General features: G+C 45.0%; 1 protein-coding gene across 1 annotated transcript in view; it reads right to left on the minus strand.

Annotated features, from left to right (window-relative positions):
• The window catches only part of rbm46 (RNA binding motif protein 46), a 155873-nt gene that overhangs the window by 101394 nt on the left and 38803 nt on the right, over nucleotides 1-15676 (minus strand). Inside the window, exon 2 of the mRNA XM_072495805.1 lies at nucleotides 12844-13311. Within this exon, the coding sequence (XP_072351906.1) occupies nucleotides 12844-13311 (468 nt within the window). The remainder of the gene's footprint in view (nucleotides 1-12843; nucleotides 13312-15676) is intronic.

A 15676-nucleotide genomic window follows, 5' to 3' on the forward strand; every position in this document is an offset into this window, starting at 1 on the left:
AGGCCATACTTCACATTGATATGATCCTGGATAAGGGGTTAGTTCAGAGGCCAGCGTGAAGGTTGGATGCGGGACGTTGGCGCACCCGAATTTTTGTCCTAAAATGGGGGCGGTGATCAAAGATTATGTGGGGTTTAATCCTAATGGGGAGATTTCACCATCAGTGGTATGGGAAGGATTGAAGGCAGTAGTGAGGGGGTGAGGTCATTTTGTTTAAAAGTAGGTGGATAGAGAGGCGAGGGAGGTACAGTAACGTTGGTAGAGGAGATTTTGGAAGGAGACAGGAGGTGGGCGGAGGACCCAGATCCAGGTCTTCCGGGGAGGAGAAAGGAGTTACAGGCAAGGTTCGATCTTCTGTCGATGAGGAAGACGTTTCGGCAGCTGAGAAGGGCGAGGAGGGTCGTTTGTGAGCATGGGGAGAAGGCCCGCTGCATATAGGGCTGGTTTAGCACAGTGGGCTAAACAGCTGGCTTGTAATGCAGAACAAGGCAACAGCACGGGTCCAATTCCCGTACCGGCCTCCCCCGAACAGGCACCGGAATGTGGCGACTAGGGGCTTTTCACAGTAACTTCATTGAAGCCTACTTGTGACAACAAGTGATTATTATTATTATGTCGGCGGGCCAGCTCCGCAGGCAAGCAGTGGCGAGGAAAATAGTTCGGGTCAGAGATGGGACTGGTGAGCTGGTGGTGGCACCGGAGCAGGTGAACAAGGTTTTTGAAGAGTTTTATAGGGACCTGTATAAATCAGAGCCGCCATAAGATGCATCGGATACGAGGGAGATTTTGGGGCAGCTGGAGTTCCCGGAGGTAGGAGAGGCTGAGAGGGCGGGATTAGATGAGCGAGTGCGTCTGGAAGAAATACAGTAAGCAATAGGGACGATGCAAATGGGTAAGGCACCGGGGTCAGATGGTTTTGCCGTGGAATTTAATAAGAAGTTGAAGGATAAGTTAGCGCCACTGTTGGCAGAATTGTTTGAGGACGCAATGGTTGGAGGGGAGGGGCCCTTGCCGGAAATGATGGGTCTGGCATCCATTTCATCGTTGATTAAGAAGAATAAGGATCTGGTTTAGTGTGGGTCATATAGTCCCATAGCTCTGTCGAATGTGGATATCAAGATACTGATGAAGGTGTTGGCGTTGAGATTGGAGGAGTGCCTTCCTAAGGTTATTGGGGAGGATTGGACTGGGTTCGTTAGGGATAGGCAGTTGTCGTCAAACGTGAGGCAATTGCTGAATGTGATGCTTTCTCCAGCAGAAGCGAGTTGAAGGTGGTGGTGGCGTTGGATGCGGAGAAGACATTTGATTGGATGGAGTGGAGCTATCGGTTTGCAGTGTTGGAAAAGTTTGGGATTGGGCCTAAGTTTATGGCATGGGTGAAATTGCTGTGAAAGGATCCGATGGAGTGTGCGCGAAGGAATGGTATGTATTCAGGATATCTTCCTCTGCATCGGGGAACGAGGTAGAGATGCCCCATGTCCCCCCTTCTGTTTGCGCTGGCGATAGAGCTCTTGACCATCATGCTGAGGTGCTCGGAGTGATGGGAGGGGATAGTGAGGGGGGGTGCTTGTGGTGGAGCACAGGGTGTCTCTATGCTGATAATGGATCTGCTTAATAGTTTTAAGGGATACAAGTTGAATTTGGGGAAAAGCAAGTATTTTGTGGTGTCTTCTCCAGTGGTGGGAGCTGCGGTGGAGGGCTTGCCATTTCGGGTGGCAGCAACATATTTCAGGTATTTGGGGGTGCGGGTGGCCCGGGACTGGGTGTGGCTTCGTAAGCAGAATTTCATGAGTCTGGTTAGGAGGATGAAAGCAGGTTCAGTGAGGTGGAACAGTCATCCCCTGTTGCTGGCAAGTCGGGTGCAGGCAGTTAGGATGAACATTTTGCCACGGTTTCTCTCCTTATTTTAGTGCCTGCTGGTCTTTTTGCCGAAGTTGTTTTTTTAAGGGAGTGGATAGGTTGGGTTTGTCATTTGTTTGGGCTGGGAAGGTGGCCAGGATAAGGACGGTTGCATTTCAGAGCGGCTGGCAGTTGGAGAGGTTGGACCTTCCGAAATTGTATTATTACTGGGCAGCAAACGAGGAAAAGGTGCGGGGCTGGGGTAGGGAGGCTGATTCTTGTGGGGGGTTTAGAGTTGCGGTCGCTGGCGATGACACCGTTTCCGCTTGCCCCAGGGAAGTATTCAGAAAGTCCTGTGGTGGTTGCCACGTTGAATATTTGGAGACAATTTTGGCAGCACTTTAGGTTGGGAGCGGGATCGAGGCTGCTGCTGACCCAGGGGAATCACAGATTTGAGCTGGAGAATGGATGCAAAGTTTCGGGGATGGGAAGAGAGAGGGGTGAAGGAGATGAAGGATTTGTTTTTGGAGGGGCGGTTCAAAAGCTTGGAAAAGTTGAGGGGTCAGTTTGGATAAAGAGATGAAGGATTTGTTTTTGGAGGGGAGGTTCACAAGCTTGGAAAAGTTGAGGGGCAAGTTTGGATTTCCGCATGAGGAGGGTGTTTGGTATGTGCAGGTGTGGGACAGTGCTAGATAGGTTTTTCGGACCTTTCTGATAGTACCTGCCTCGCGTTGTTGGAGGAGGTGCTGTCAGTAATGGAGTTGGAGGATGGAGTCATCTCGGCGATTTATGGGAGAATTTTGAAGGAGGATAAGGGGTCTTTGGAGGTGGTTCAGGCCAAGTGGGAGGGGGAGTTGGGGATGGCGCTTGAGGGGACACTCTGGTGTGAGGTTCTGCGGAGAATGAATGCCTCAACCTCGTGCGCAAGGCTGGGATTGATACAGTTGGAGGTGATTCACAGGGCGCAGTTGACCAGGTCAAGGATGAACCGGCTGTTTGGGGGGGGGTAAGAGGATAATTTTAAAGAGTGTGAGAGGGGCCCAGCTAATCATGTACACATGTCCTGGTCCTGTCTGAAGTTGGAGAAATTTTGAGAGTCATTTTTCAGCACCACGTCGGTGATCCTGCATGTAGATTTGGAGCCGGGTCCACTGAAGGCCATATTCGGGGTTTCGGATCTGCCAGAGTTGCAGATGGGAGCGGCAGCAGATGTTTTAGCCTTCGTCTCGTTGATCACTCGCAGGTGGGCTCTGTTGGGGTGAGGTCATCTTCTCCACTCTGTGCCTCGGCCTGGCTGGGGGATCAAATGGAGTTCTTACGTTTTGAGAAGCTGAAATTTTCCCTAAGGGGGGGGGGGGGCATATGAGGTATTCCACAAGAGAGGTAGTTTGTTTATTTTGCATTTCGGAGAGATAGTTAGTCACCTGTTGGGGGGGCGGGGTTAATGCAGGGTTTATTGTCTTTGGGGGTGTAATGTTATAGTTTTGATTTGTAAAATGTTAAAATGCTAAAAATTTGAATGAAAATACTTGTTAAAAAAAAGATCTGTGGCACCTGCGAGTAACGCAAGATATAAGAGTCATAAGAGCTCCCCGGCTAACTAGCACAAGTATGCATTATCTGCTTTTGTGATCACAGATTAGCTGGATATTTAGGGAGTAAAATTATTTTCTATTAATGAAACTCATAGGCTGCTACCAGGGAGCTCTCATGGCGACATGCGTACAGTTGGTGGCGCTCTGCATTTGCAGAAAGCAGCAAATTGCAGTGAATCCCACAGCTCTAGGCTTGCTTATCCATACTGAACCACATGCAATGGTGAGCTTTACTGCAAAAGGTCACTTCACCTCTGCGTTTGTGTGTCGCCAATTGTGTGATGAGTGTAAGAAACTGTTATATATATTGTATTTTATATTTGTTGCAGTAAAGTTAATAAAGTCTGGTTTAAGGTACATGTTTGTTGCAATAATATTATTAAATAACCAAGGTTATTATAACGAGATTTATCGGCCTTGTTCCATCACCGAGTCGGGCGCGACAAGGCAGTTCGATCGCGTCCACAGTCTGAATACTAAAGTATTCAGACTGTGGACGCGATCGAACTGCCTTGTCGCGCCCGACTCGGTGATGGAACAAGGCCGATAAATCTCGTGAGAGGCCTCTCACAAAATTTACGACGCTCAGAACGCCTCACAAGATCTAACGAGAGAGAGACATCCAGTTTAACATATTTAAGTGAGCCATTAAGTGTGCCTGATTCTCCCCAGGCCCAGGAATGAACGGCCGATTCTGGGAGACTTTGCGTGGTGCCATTTAGCACAGATCCACACAAATATGGACCAGGCGTAACGGCACCTTGGGGTGCAAGGAGGGGTCAGCTTCCAGGCCACCGGAGGCCCCTGCGTGGCCAGGCTGGTACCCAGACACTCCCGCTGCCACCCAGGCATCTTCGTACTGCCACCCAGGCACCTTGACAATGCAACCTTGGCAGCCTGACACTGCCAGGGTAGCACAGCCAGGCTGGCAGGGCACTGCCAGGGTGCCAGTGCTAAGGTGCCCGGTTGCCAATGTGAGGGATTTGGCCTGGGCTGCCCTGCCCTTATGGGCTGGACCGAGTTCGAGGATTTCCTAAGGGGCAGTGGGGAATCCAAGGGGGGGATCGAGAGATTGAGGCGGCATTTAAAAAGGCATCCCGATCTCTTCCTGCGTAGAGCCGAGCTCGTCAGTGCAGGAAGTGAGGTGAATGCAGCATCGACCGGGCGTTCCCTGCAGAGGCCAAAATAAACAACAGAGTCCCATTTGATAGGGGGTTGTTCTCAGTACTGCAGGCACTGTGAATGACCCCGCTATATGCATCCAAAACAGGACTCTTTTTTGAGCATTAAGTCTACTAAAGCTGTAACAAAGGATTTGGGTGTTAAATCGCGCCCTATGTCGACTAAAGCTGTAATTAACAAGTTGTAAAATGTGAGCTGTAATGGTTGATTTTAACCATTTTACTTGTTTACAGAGGGGTGGTTGATAGAATATTATTCTGATTGCAGAAGATTCCCTGGAGTGGATAATTTATGAGGGATTGTATTTAGTCCTAGCTAAGCAGGTAATGGGACATCTTTTTGGGATATAAATAATGTAATTAATGGGAGGAGGCAGGTCTTTCTGTAGTTTGCAGTTTTGCCTAATGCTGTTAGGTTGAGCAGAAGAGTATGACAAGACAGAAGGATATTCATGTTGTTCTTGAAATTGGTCTCTCTCTCCAAAAGTCTGCATAGGTAAGCAAGTAACCCGTTTTGTTAACTTTATTGATAAGTGGCATTTGAACTGTATTGGGTTGCTTAATTGGAATTGGTGGCAGGTGTTGATAATCAGTTAAAGTTATTTCCTTTTATTTAAGAATGGTTTAACTGATCATTGTAAAGCTATTTATTTGATGTTAATGTGGGTAATGCTGTGTTTACATTGAATTTTGTTTCAACATAAAAGATACATTGGGCTGGATTGTCCGCCCCGCCACATTTCTGTTTCACTCCGCCGGCGGGATGCTCAGTTACGCCGGCTGGTCAATGGGGTTTCCCATTGTGGGGCAGCCCCACGCCGTCTGGGAACCCCCAGGCTGCCGGCAAAATGAAGCATCCCGCCGGTGGAGAATCCAGCCCTTATTGGTCAGAGTCATCTTTCCTGGGGTGAAGTATTCCTTCTTCCTAGTTTTATAAATGTTACCTTAAGAGTCACTGGCATCAGATGCCCACCAAGTCTGTGCAGTGTGAGTTCCTCATGGAGAATGTGGCTATTTTTTTTATTTCATTGACCGGATGTGGGCATCGCTGTCTAGGCCAGCATTTATAGCCCGTCCCGAATTGCCCTTAAAACGGTTGTGTTGAGCTTTCTCCTTGAACCGATGCAGGTACATCCAGTGTTGTTAAGGAGGAAGTTCCAGGGTTTTGACAGTGAAGGAAGCATGGTATATTTCCAAATCAGGATAGTAAGTGACTTGGAGGGGAGCCTCGAGGTAGTGGTGTACCCAAGTAACTGCTGCTCTTGCCCTTCTGATAGTAGCAGTCTTGGGTTTGGAAGAAACTTTGGTGAGTTTCTGCTGCCAGGAATGAGGTTATAACTTAACCTTGCAGCTCATTGGAGGTAGTTTGTCTTCTTCCAACATTGGACGGCGGTCCTCCTCGTCATGCTGCCCACACTGACAGCCACTGCCACCCAGGCAGCATTGTTGACCCTCCTACTGATCCTCCAACCCCCTCAGGGAAACAGGATGCACCGCCTCTCATCCAAAGTGTCGAGAAGCCTTGAGGTCAGTATCCACAAAGTGAGGAACAGGTCTGCGCGCTGCCATACTTGTGTGTTGCGTGGGAGTGGTGAGGGAGCGCTTAAAAGCAGCTCCCCCTTGTTAGCGGCAAGCTGCTGAGGTGCAAGTTGGGCAAATCAGACTGCGAGGGAGCCAGTAATTTTGAGAATATCGTGGGGGCTTATCTTTGGCACTAAGTGCCATTGAATATGGGCCGTGATCTTGCCAAAGCGGCCATCATGAAACACCCCGCCAAACCCACTGATGCACTATCAATTACGATGAGACGAGAGTAGAGAGTAATCGAGGCTTTATTAAGCAGAGATGTGTTGCCTCCTGCAGCTGCTACCGAAATGGCAGCAGCTCGTGAGCACACACATTTATACTCCGCCTACTGGGTGGAGCCAGCAGGCAGGGATCTATCCCCATACCTGTAGTACAGGAGCCTTGCTGTATTACCTCTAATACACATATTATACACAACAGTGGTGACTACCACACCTGCCCAAAACCAGACTTTGACATTTTCCCATTAGATCGTGTTCATCATATTTTCCCAATGTCATTGTGATATTGTGAAACAGGCTTGTGCGTGAATGACAAATTTACAGTCTAACTGAAGACAGTGTAAGGTTTAAATCATCTAAAGGGGTTCGGTGTAAAAATAAGCAGTTAAAAAGTGGAGATGAGCAAAGTCAAGATGGAATATCTAACATGAATAGAAATCTGCATTCGAAGATAAAGGGCTCAGTTGAAGTTTCGTCGTGTTTCAAATGGAAAAATTTGAACTGACAAAGATCATAAATGAATAAATCAAAGTGTTTTGTTTCTTTTTACCCAAAAGTAGTAGCCACGAATGCAAAAGATTTTAACTTCCAAGGAGGTGAAGAACAATGGATTGAGAGATGATAGAGAAAAAATACATTTAAGGAAAGGATTATATTCATTGGAGTTTAGAAGAGTGAGAGGGGATCTCATCTCATCGAAAGGGTAGATTCAGAAAAATTGTTTCCAATGGGGAGTGGGGGGGGAAAAGGTGGGATCAGGGTATTGAATTTGATCAGCCATGATCATAATGAATGGCAGAGCAGGCCCGAAGGGCCAAATGGCCTACTCCTATTTTCTATGTATGTTTCTATAAAAAGTTGTAAGCTGTATAGGCAGAGAGTGGCCAGTCTTGAAGAATGGGCTGTGTTTAGAGAACTGTGAAAGAAGCAACCCGAGTTCTAACCAACCTCAGAAAAGTGTTCATCGGTTTCAGAAAGCAGAGTTTTGTTACAAACCTTTGATTTCTTTTAGCAAGTGAGAGAACCTTGTGAAATATCTACCCTGTAGTTATATAATTAGGATTTTTTTTTTTCTTTCTTATTTTTTAAAATTTCAGAGTACCCAATTCATTTTATCCAATTAAGGGGCAATTTAGCGTGTTCAATCCACCTACCTTGCTCATCTTTGGGTTGTGGGGGCGAAACCCACGCAAACACGGAGAGAATGTGCAAACTCCACACGGACAGTGTGACCCAGAGCCGGGATCGAACCTGGGACCTCGGCGCCGTGAGACTGCAGTGCTACCACTGCGCCACCGTGCTGCCATAATTAGGATTTTTATAGATTAAGAATCTATGAGGACTGTTGCCTGTAAAAGGATGTTTAACTAAACAGAAATATTTGGGGGAAATGTTTGTAGGACTACTTTTAACTGTGTAAAATCTTGTGTTAAAAAATGTTTTGTTTAAAAAACATTTTAATTTAATATTAAAAATCTCCAAAGGTGGTTTGCAATACTTGTTTCTGACTTTAGCCGTTAACCTTCTCCTAATTACCACCTGCCATATCTTAACACCAATACCCCACCCCTCCCCGAACCCCATGTCCCCATGCTTTCCGTCAACCTGACCCCCTCCTCTTCGAGGTCACATGCACCCCGACTTTCCAGGACTACCCCATGAGATCATCCAATGTGCCCCCATGGATTTTCAGCTCCTGATCTACTGGATGCAGATGCCTCGCCTGATGACCATGCCCCACCTACAGGACTGAATTTCTTTGTGACTGACCATGCTCTATGTATGCACCATACTGGGCACATTCTTCAATGTCCAGAGAGGCCCTCCCCACCAAAGACGTGCCATACAGAGCCCACTAACAGCTCCAGAGCAATCTGCTTAATATGTCCCCGACAGCGAGCCTCAGGACAGTCTCTTATTCCTCCTTGGACAGTCCTACAGCCCTTTCCCAAAGGCAGTCTTTCACTACTCCACTTTGTTCCTCGGCTCTCTGTCCTACCTCTGTTTTCCCCTTGCCCTCCAGAGTTCAATCACCCCACCCGTCTTGCTTCCATCTCCCCCATCCCCCTATCACCCCGCTGGTATTGTCTCCTGCGCCCAGCCCTTACAGTCCGCAAACAGACCATTCTAATTTTGAGGGGGAACGCGATTCCAGTGAGCTAGCATTTTAATGAGCTATTCATGAGATGCAAATTAATTGCACACGTGGTTCCTGACATGGAACAGCGGGAAACTGAACTCGCCTTTAACCCACCAAAGTTAGAGGAACAAAATTCTAAACCAATTTTCTGGGAAACTGACTTTGTCTATCACGCCAAATTTTGTGATCTGCCTGCCATGATTCTCTCTGCGAGCAGGAGCAGATATTTCTGCCCAGTTTAGTTTCTCTGCCATTTCCTTATTCTCATTATAAATACTCCTGTCACTGCTTGTCATTTGTCTTTGCTAATATTTTACTTTAACATACCAAAACAATATTTTACTTAGTCGTTTTTTTTGTTTCTTGATTGTTTACTTTCATATTCTATTTTCCCTTTCTTTATCCGTTTCTTGGTCCTCTTTTGTTGAATTCTGAAGTGCTCCTACTCCTCAGGTTTACTGCCATTTTTAGTAACTATATAAGCCTCTTCCTTTGATCTAATACATTCTAACTTCTTTTGTGAGCCATGGTTGGATCACTTTGCTGTTGAGTAAATAGTTGTTTACGATGTTGGATGTTAAACCATGATGTTCCCCAAGGTTCCATTATAGGGATACAGCTTTTTTGATTGGATTGGATTAGATTTGTTTATTGTCACGTATACCGAGGTACAATGAAAAGTATTTTTTTTGCAAGCAGCTCAACAGATTATTAAGTACATGAAAAAAAAGAAAAGAAAATACATTATAGGGCAACACAAGGTACACAATGTAACTACATCGACACCGGCATCGGGTGAAGCATAGTGTTAATCAGGTCAGTCTATAAGAGGGTCGTTTAGGAGTCTGGTAACAGCGGGGAAGAAGCTGTTTTTGAGTCTATTCATGCGTGTTTTCAGACTTTTGTATCTTCTGCCCAACGGAGGAAGTTGGAAGAGTGAGTAAGCCGGGTGGGAGGGGTCTTTGATTATGCTGCCCGCTTTCCCCAGGCAGCGGGAGGTGTAGATGGAGTCAATGGATGGGAGGCAGGTTCATGTAATGGACTGGGCTGTGTTCATGACTCTCTGAAGTTTCTGATCTTGGACCGAGCAGTTGCCATACCAGGCTGTGATGCAGCCAGGTAGGATGCTTTCTATGGTGCATCTGTAAAAGTTGGTAAGAGTTAATATGGACATGCCGAATTTCCTTAGTTTTCTGAGGAAGTATAGGCACTGTTATGCTTTCTTGGTGGTAGCGTCGACGTGGGTGGACCAGGACAGATTTTGGGTGATGTGTACCCCTAGGAATTTGAAGCTGTTTACCATCTCGGCCCTGTTGATGCTGATACTTACTTACAGTACTTTGCTTCCTAAAGTCAATGACCAGTTCTTTAGATTTGCTGGCATTGAGGGATAGATTGTTGTCGTTGCACCACTCCATGAGGTTCTCTATCTCCCTCCTGTATTCTGACTCGTCATTATTCGAGATCCGGCCCACTATGGTCGTATCGTCAGCAAACTTGTAGATGGAGTTGGAACCAAATTTTGCCACGCAGTTGTGTGTACAGGGAGCTAAGTACGCAGCCTTGCAGGGCCCCAGTATTGAGGACTATTGTGGAGGGGGTGTTGTTGTTCATTCTTACTGATTGTAGTCTGTGAATCAGAAAGTCAAGGATCCAGTCGCAGAGTGAGGAGCAAGTCCTAAATTTTGGAGCTTAGATATGAGCTTGACTGGGATTATGGTGTTGAAGGCAGAGCTGCAGTCAACAAATAGGAGTCTGATGTAGGAGCCCTTGTTGTCGAGATGCTCTCGGGATGAGTGTAGGGCCAGGGAGATGGCATCTGCTGTGGACCGGTTGCGGCGGTATGCGAATTGCAGTGGATCAAGGCGTTCTGGAAGTATGGAGTTGATGCGCTTCATGACCAACCTCTCGAAGCACTTCATTACGACATGTCAAGGGCCACTGGTCGGTAGTCATTGAGGCACGGTGCCTGGTTCTTCTTTGGCACCATTATGGTGGTGATCTGCTTGAAGCAGGTGGGGACCTCGGAGCGAAGTAGGGACAGGTTAAAGATGTCCTCAAACACATCTGCCAGCTGGTCCGCGCAGGCTCGGAGTGCACGACCAGGGATATATATAAATGTCTTGGATGTTGGAACGGAAAAGATTTTCAAGATTTGCCAATGGTGCCAAACTTGGCGGTGTGGCCAAATGCAAGGATAATACCAATTGATCGCAACAGGATGTAGATAGTCTAGTCCAATGGGCAGACAAGTAGCAAATGGATTTGAAAATATAAAGTGTGCGGTGAATAGTTGTGGCAGAAGAAATAGGGGGAGACAATATGGGTTCAAATGGCACAATTACTAAGAATGTGCAAGGGCAGAAGTCCAGGTTCACATGTAAAGATCTTTGAAGTTGGCAGGACATATTTAGACACTAATTAGCTGCACCTATGGGGCCATGGGCTACTAAATGGGGCCATTGAGCACAAAAGCAGAGAAATTAGGCTGAACCATTCTAAAGCCCTGGCTAGGCCACAATTATTATAGAACTGCATTGAATTCTGCTCACCACACTTTGGGAAGGATGCGAGGGTCCTTGAGAGCACGCAGAGAAGATCAAACAATTACTTTAGGATGAATGATTTTAGCTGTAAGTGTAGTTTAAAAATTTGGGGTAGTTCTCCTTTCAGCAAAGGAGATTGAGGGAAGATTTTTTGGAGTTATATAAGATTATGACAAGGCTAGATAAAGTAGACAAACAAAGGTAATTTATATTTGCTGATCAATGAGGCGACACAGATTTAAGGTTTGGGGAAATAGTTGTGGAGGATGTGGCGGCAAATATTAATAACCTGGAATTTACTGCCTATAAAGGTGGTGGAAGCAAAGATGATCAATGATTTTGAAAGGAAATTCCCTGTGGCCCTGAAACAAACTTTCAGGGATACAGGGAAAGGGCAGAGGAATGGGATTGACTGCATGGTTCTCCAGCAAATCAGCATGGACTCAATGTCATTATAACTATAACTTGGAACGAAAATGTAAAAATCTATTAAGGAATACGGAGGTCCATAAATGTTACATTACCTATGCTAGATAAGGTCCTCCTTATTTAACTAGTACCTACAAAAAGGATCCCATTGAGAAAAAATATTCTGAAGGATATTATCCGGCAAGATCTTCTAGCAGTTCATGCGGTGGGATCTTCTGGTCCCGCAAACAACACACAACCACCCGGCCGAGGCTGCACTCAGGCTCATTTCCTGCACTAACAAGCTCAGTTCACAGTACAGGAAGAGTTCAGGGTGCCATTTTTAATGCCCCACCCCACTTGGGGGGTGCTCGAAGACCTGCACCCCACCTCATGAGGGCAGGGCATCCCCAGGCCCAGTACCTGTCACGGGCAAGATGCCAGCAGAGCACCACGGTGGTGCCAGGGCATCCAGGTGGCAGTGCCAGGGTGCCAACCTGCCCAGAGCCTGACCACATGGGGGCCCCTGATCACCTGGGAGACACCCCTCCAAGCGTTGGTACGCCTGGTCCATGTTTGTGGAAAGCGTTAAATGACGTCCGCTCGGGTAACTCCGGCGCAAACATATTTAAGTAAGTTTAACTGCACACTTAAATATGCAAATCTGAACCCCACCCATTTAGGGAGAGATCCAGATCACAACGTCTCCCGAGATCGCGCATTGCATAATGAGCTTCGCAAATCTAGTTTACCGGCTTCGGCATGTCCCAGGTCGGGCACGACGAGGCCATTAGATTGCGCCCTTTGTCTCCTGGTTCCAGGCCCCTTAGATGAGAGGAAACATCCTTGTGACACCCACCCTGTTGAGCTTTGCAAGAAATTCTGCTCACACACGTAAATGACCTTCCCAACAGTTATGCCAAACTTACCGTAACAAACCATCAAAAGCACCAAAGACATTCTCAATAAAAGTTACAGCAAAATTATTATTTTTTTTACAGATCCTTTTCACAACTAAATTTAGTGCCTCTTTTTGGCTTAAAACTATTTCTAACTAAAGAGTCACCACACCATTCTTTCTGTTTAACTCACTTTAGATTTGGCTTCAGGCCCCGTGTGAAACCAAAAATGTGACAGGGTTGGAAAATGCCTGACACTCACTCAATAGCTCAATCAAAGGCTTAGTTGAAATCAGGAGCCTAACAGTTGTTGATATCATTCTACAGTTTGAGTCAATGCATTTTTTCCTCCCATGAACTCCTCCTATAACAATAGGATTTACAAATCCAGTTGCCGTATTAAATTACTCCTAAAATAGCATTGTACCTGGAATAAGTTTTCTTCTAGCCATTGCTGCAGCTCTATGAGATTCATATTCCACAAATGCAAATCCACGATTCTTCGTCTTGTCAGTGGCACTGGGATAGACAATAACATCAACGACACCTTCAGTAACCTTCTTCATCTCCTCAAGGATTTCTTCCTTTTTTTTCTCTTTTGGAATTGCACCAATGAACAATCTGCAGTTATCCAAGCTAACACAAACACCAATAAATTTTCCAGGTCGAATTTCATAATTGTTAAGCATTTTGATTGCATTCTGAGCTTCTTCTCTTGTAGTATACATTACAAAAGCATAACCTCGATTCTCACCACTAAATTCCATCATCAACCTAAATTCATAGATTTTCCCTGCTCGTTGAAACACAGGTACCAGTTCATCTTCATACATGTCTCGTGGAATCTTTCCTACAAACACTTCACATCCTCGAGGTGGTGGAGGGCCTTCCCAACCTGTTAAAGCAGAGGATGTATTTAATCATTTGGTACAATTAGCATCAGATTAATTAATAGATTAGGGATTATACTAGAATGAATAAACTACAAGATTAACCGTAGCGATATAAAATGGATTGATTTTTAATGCCGCAAAATTTCAAATTTAATACTGACTTGCAGTAAATCATATCTAAATAGGATAACAATAATAGATATATTTACAAAATGTTCTTGTTAAATTTTGGTATGAGCATGAATTCCTCTTCCTCAAATGATGTTGTCCTTTTTCTCAAGTCAAGCATTAACCATAATTAACCATATGGTGAGCCAGTAATCTTTGGAGTTATCCAAAACCTCTTTCAAATAGCCATTGCAAAATGCATATTAATTCTGCCTGGAATTTACCCCAACCCAAAGAGCTATTTATACTGTTATATAAAACAAATTCCCTGACTTTTTGCAAAGGTATATTCTGAATGAGCTAGTCCACATTGAACACCACTTCGAGGAGGCACAGAGGCATAAAGGGCACAGAATGTACTCAAGTGAAGGACTTTAATGCCCATCTGTTGCATGATTACTGACCAAGCTAGGCAGTTCCTGAAGGACATATCTGCTATACTGGAATTGAGGCAGTTGGTGAGAACTAATTGAAAAACCTAACTTGACCTCAGCTCACCATCTACCTGTTGCAGATATATCTGTCCATGAGGGTATTGGCAAAGTGGCCACCATATAGTCTTTGTTGAGATAAAGTCGCAGATCTACACTGCCGATACCTTCCATCATGTTTTGTTGCACTACCACTGTGCTAAATCGGATAGTTTCAGATCAAATCAAGCAACTCAAATATTGGCATCTTCTACGAGGTGTCAGAAGAATTGTATTCCATTGCAATCCCTAATCTCAAGAGTTCAGCATATCTCTTGCTCTACCATTACCATGAAGCCAAGTGACCAACTCTGAAGCAATGAATATAGGAAAGCAAGTCAAGGACAGCACCAAACATACCCCCATAAAATGTGAAACTACAACACAGACCTACAAACATACAAAGCTGTGGAAACAGTATGCTATAGACCAAGCTAAGCAATCCCACAACAAATAGGTCAAATGAAATCTCAGATCTGCCACATCCAGTTTATGATTGGCCTCCATTGCTACTTTTATTAATTAAATCTGTTCGCTTATGTTCTCAATCCTTCCACTAATGAGAACAGTTTTAACAATATGTGTTTATACCATTTTACAATATAAAGGAACATGTGGAATTAAAAATATTTTCTTCTACTTTCACATTTCTACCATTTACTCAGGCTCTCAATCAGCCCACTTATGTAGATTTCATAGGTGTGATTACAGAATACTGATCTTGATTTGTCACACTGAATCTGAAATCCAGCCATTTTATTCAGGCTAGATTAGATCCAACTAGTGTCCAAATTTATATGGAATGCAGGTCCACATATATATTTGAAAGAAAAAAAATCTAAAGGGTGTGAGATGGGTGTGTTAACATAATGGGCTTCAACCTGCAAGTCCCCTGCTTTTGGGATTATAATGTCCTCACAACTGGCTGTGGATGATGAGGATTATTTTCTTGTAATTTCTGTTCCATAGAATCCCTACAGTGCATAAGAAGGCCATTGGCATATTGAGTCTGCATCGACAATCCAAAAGAGCAGCCTACCTAGCCCAATCCCCTATCACCAGAATCGAATCCGGGTCCCTGGTACTGTGAGGCAGCAGTGCTAATCACTGCACCACTCTTGGTCGTTTTCAGAACAAAGGGCCAATGCTATGGCCATGTGACTTGTACCAGCCATTTTTTTGATTCAGCAGAAAATCAATTTCAAAAGTAGCAAGAAAAAAGTTTGAATCAAATGATCACACAATCTGTTTTCATTCTTAGTTGAGGGATAATTGTCTAGGACATGAACTCACCCACTGAAAATGGTAGAAAGCTGGACACAAGACCCATCCAAAAGATTCCAATAGGCGTGGCACTGAAGTATCAGTCTACATTATAAACTCAAATCTCTAGAGCAGATCTCAGCAATAGGATTGTTGCCATTCAACCACAAGGCCGAGTCACAGCAATGCACAGAGGTTCAAACAGAAAGATCAATGATCCTGAAGAGGGCTACTTGGGCATCATTAGATGACAGATATTGCACTAAAGCCAGTTTAAAAACTTTAGTTCTATTATACTGGGAGGACTTACACAGTAAAAAACAAACTGCTAAGTGTAATAATACAAGGACACAATGTGTCTCTGAATAGGTTTCAGGGGTGGAATTTGCAGGTGTTCGGTCTCAAGGTTTGTCACTCAGTGTGGGACACTGTACCATTTGCTGTGGCTCCAATCTGTCTATTGATA

This window comes from Scyliorhinus torazame, chromosome 3 (assembly GCF_047496885.1).
Source record: "Scyliorhinus torazame isolate Kashiwa2021f chromosome 3, sScyTor2.1, whole genome shotgun sequence".
Classification (NCBI taxonomy): Eukaryota; Metazoa; Chordata; class Chondrichthyes; order Carcharhiniformes; family Scyliorhinidae; genus Scyliorhinus; species Scyliorhinus torazame.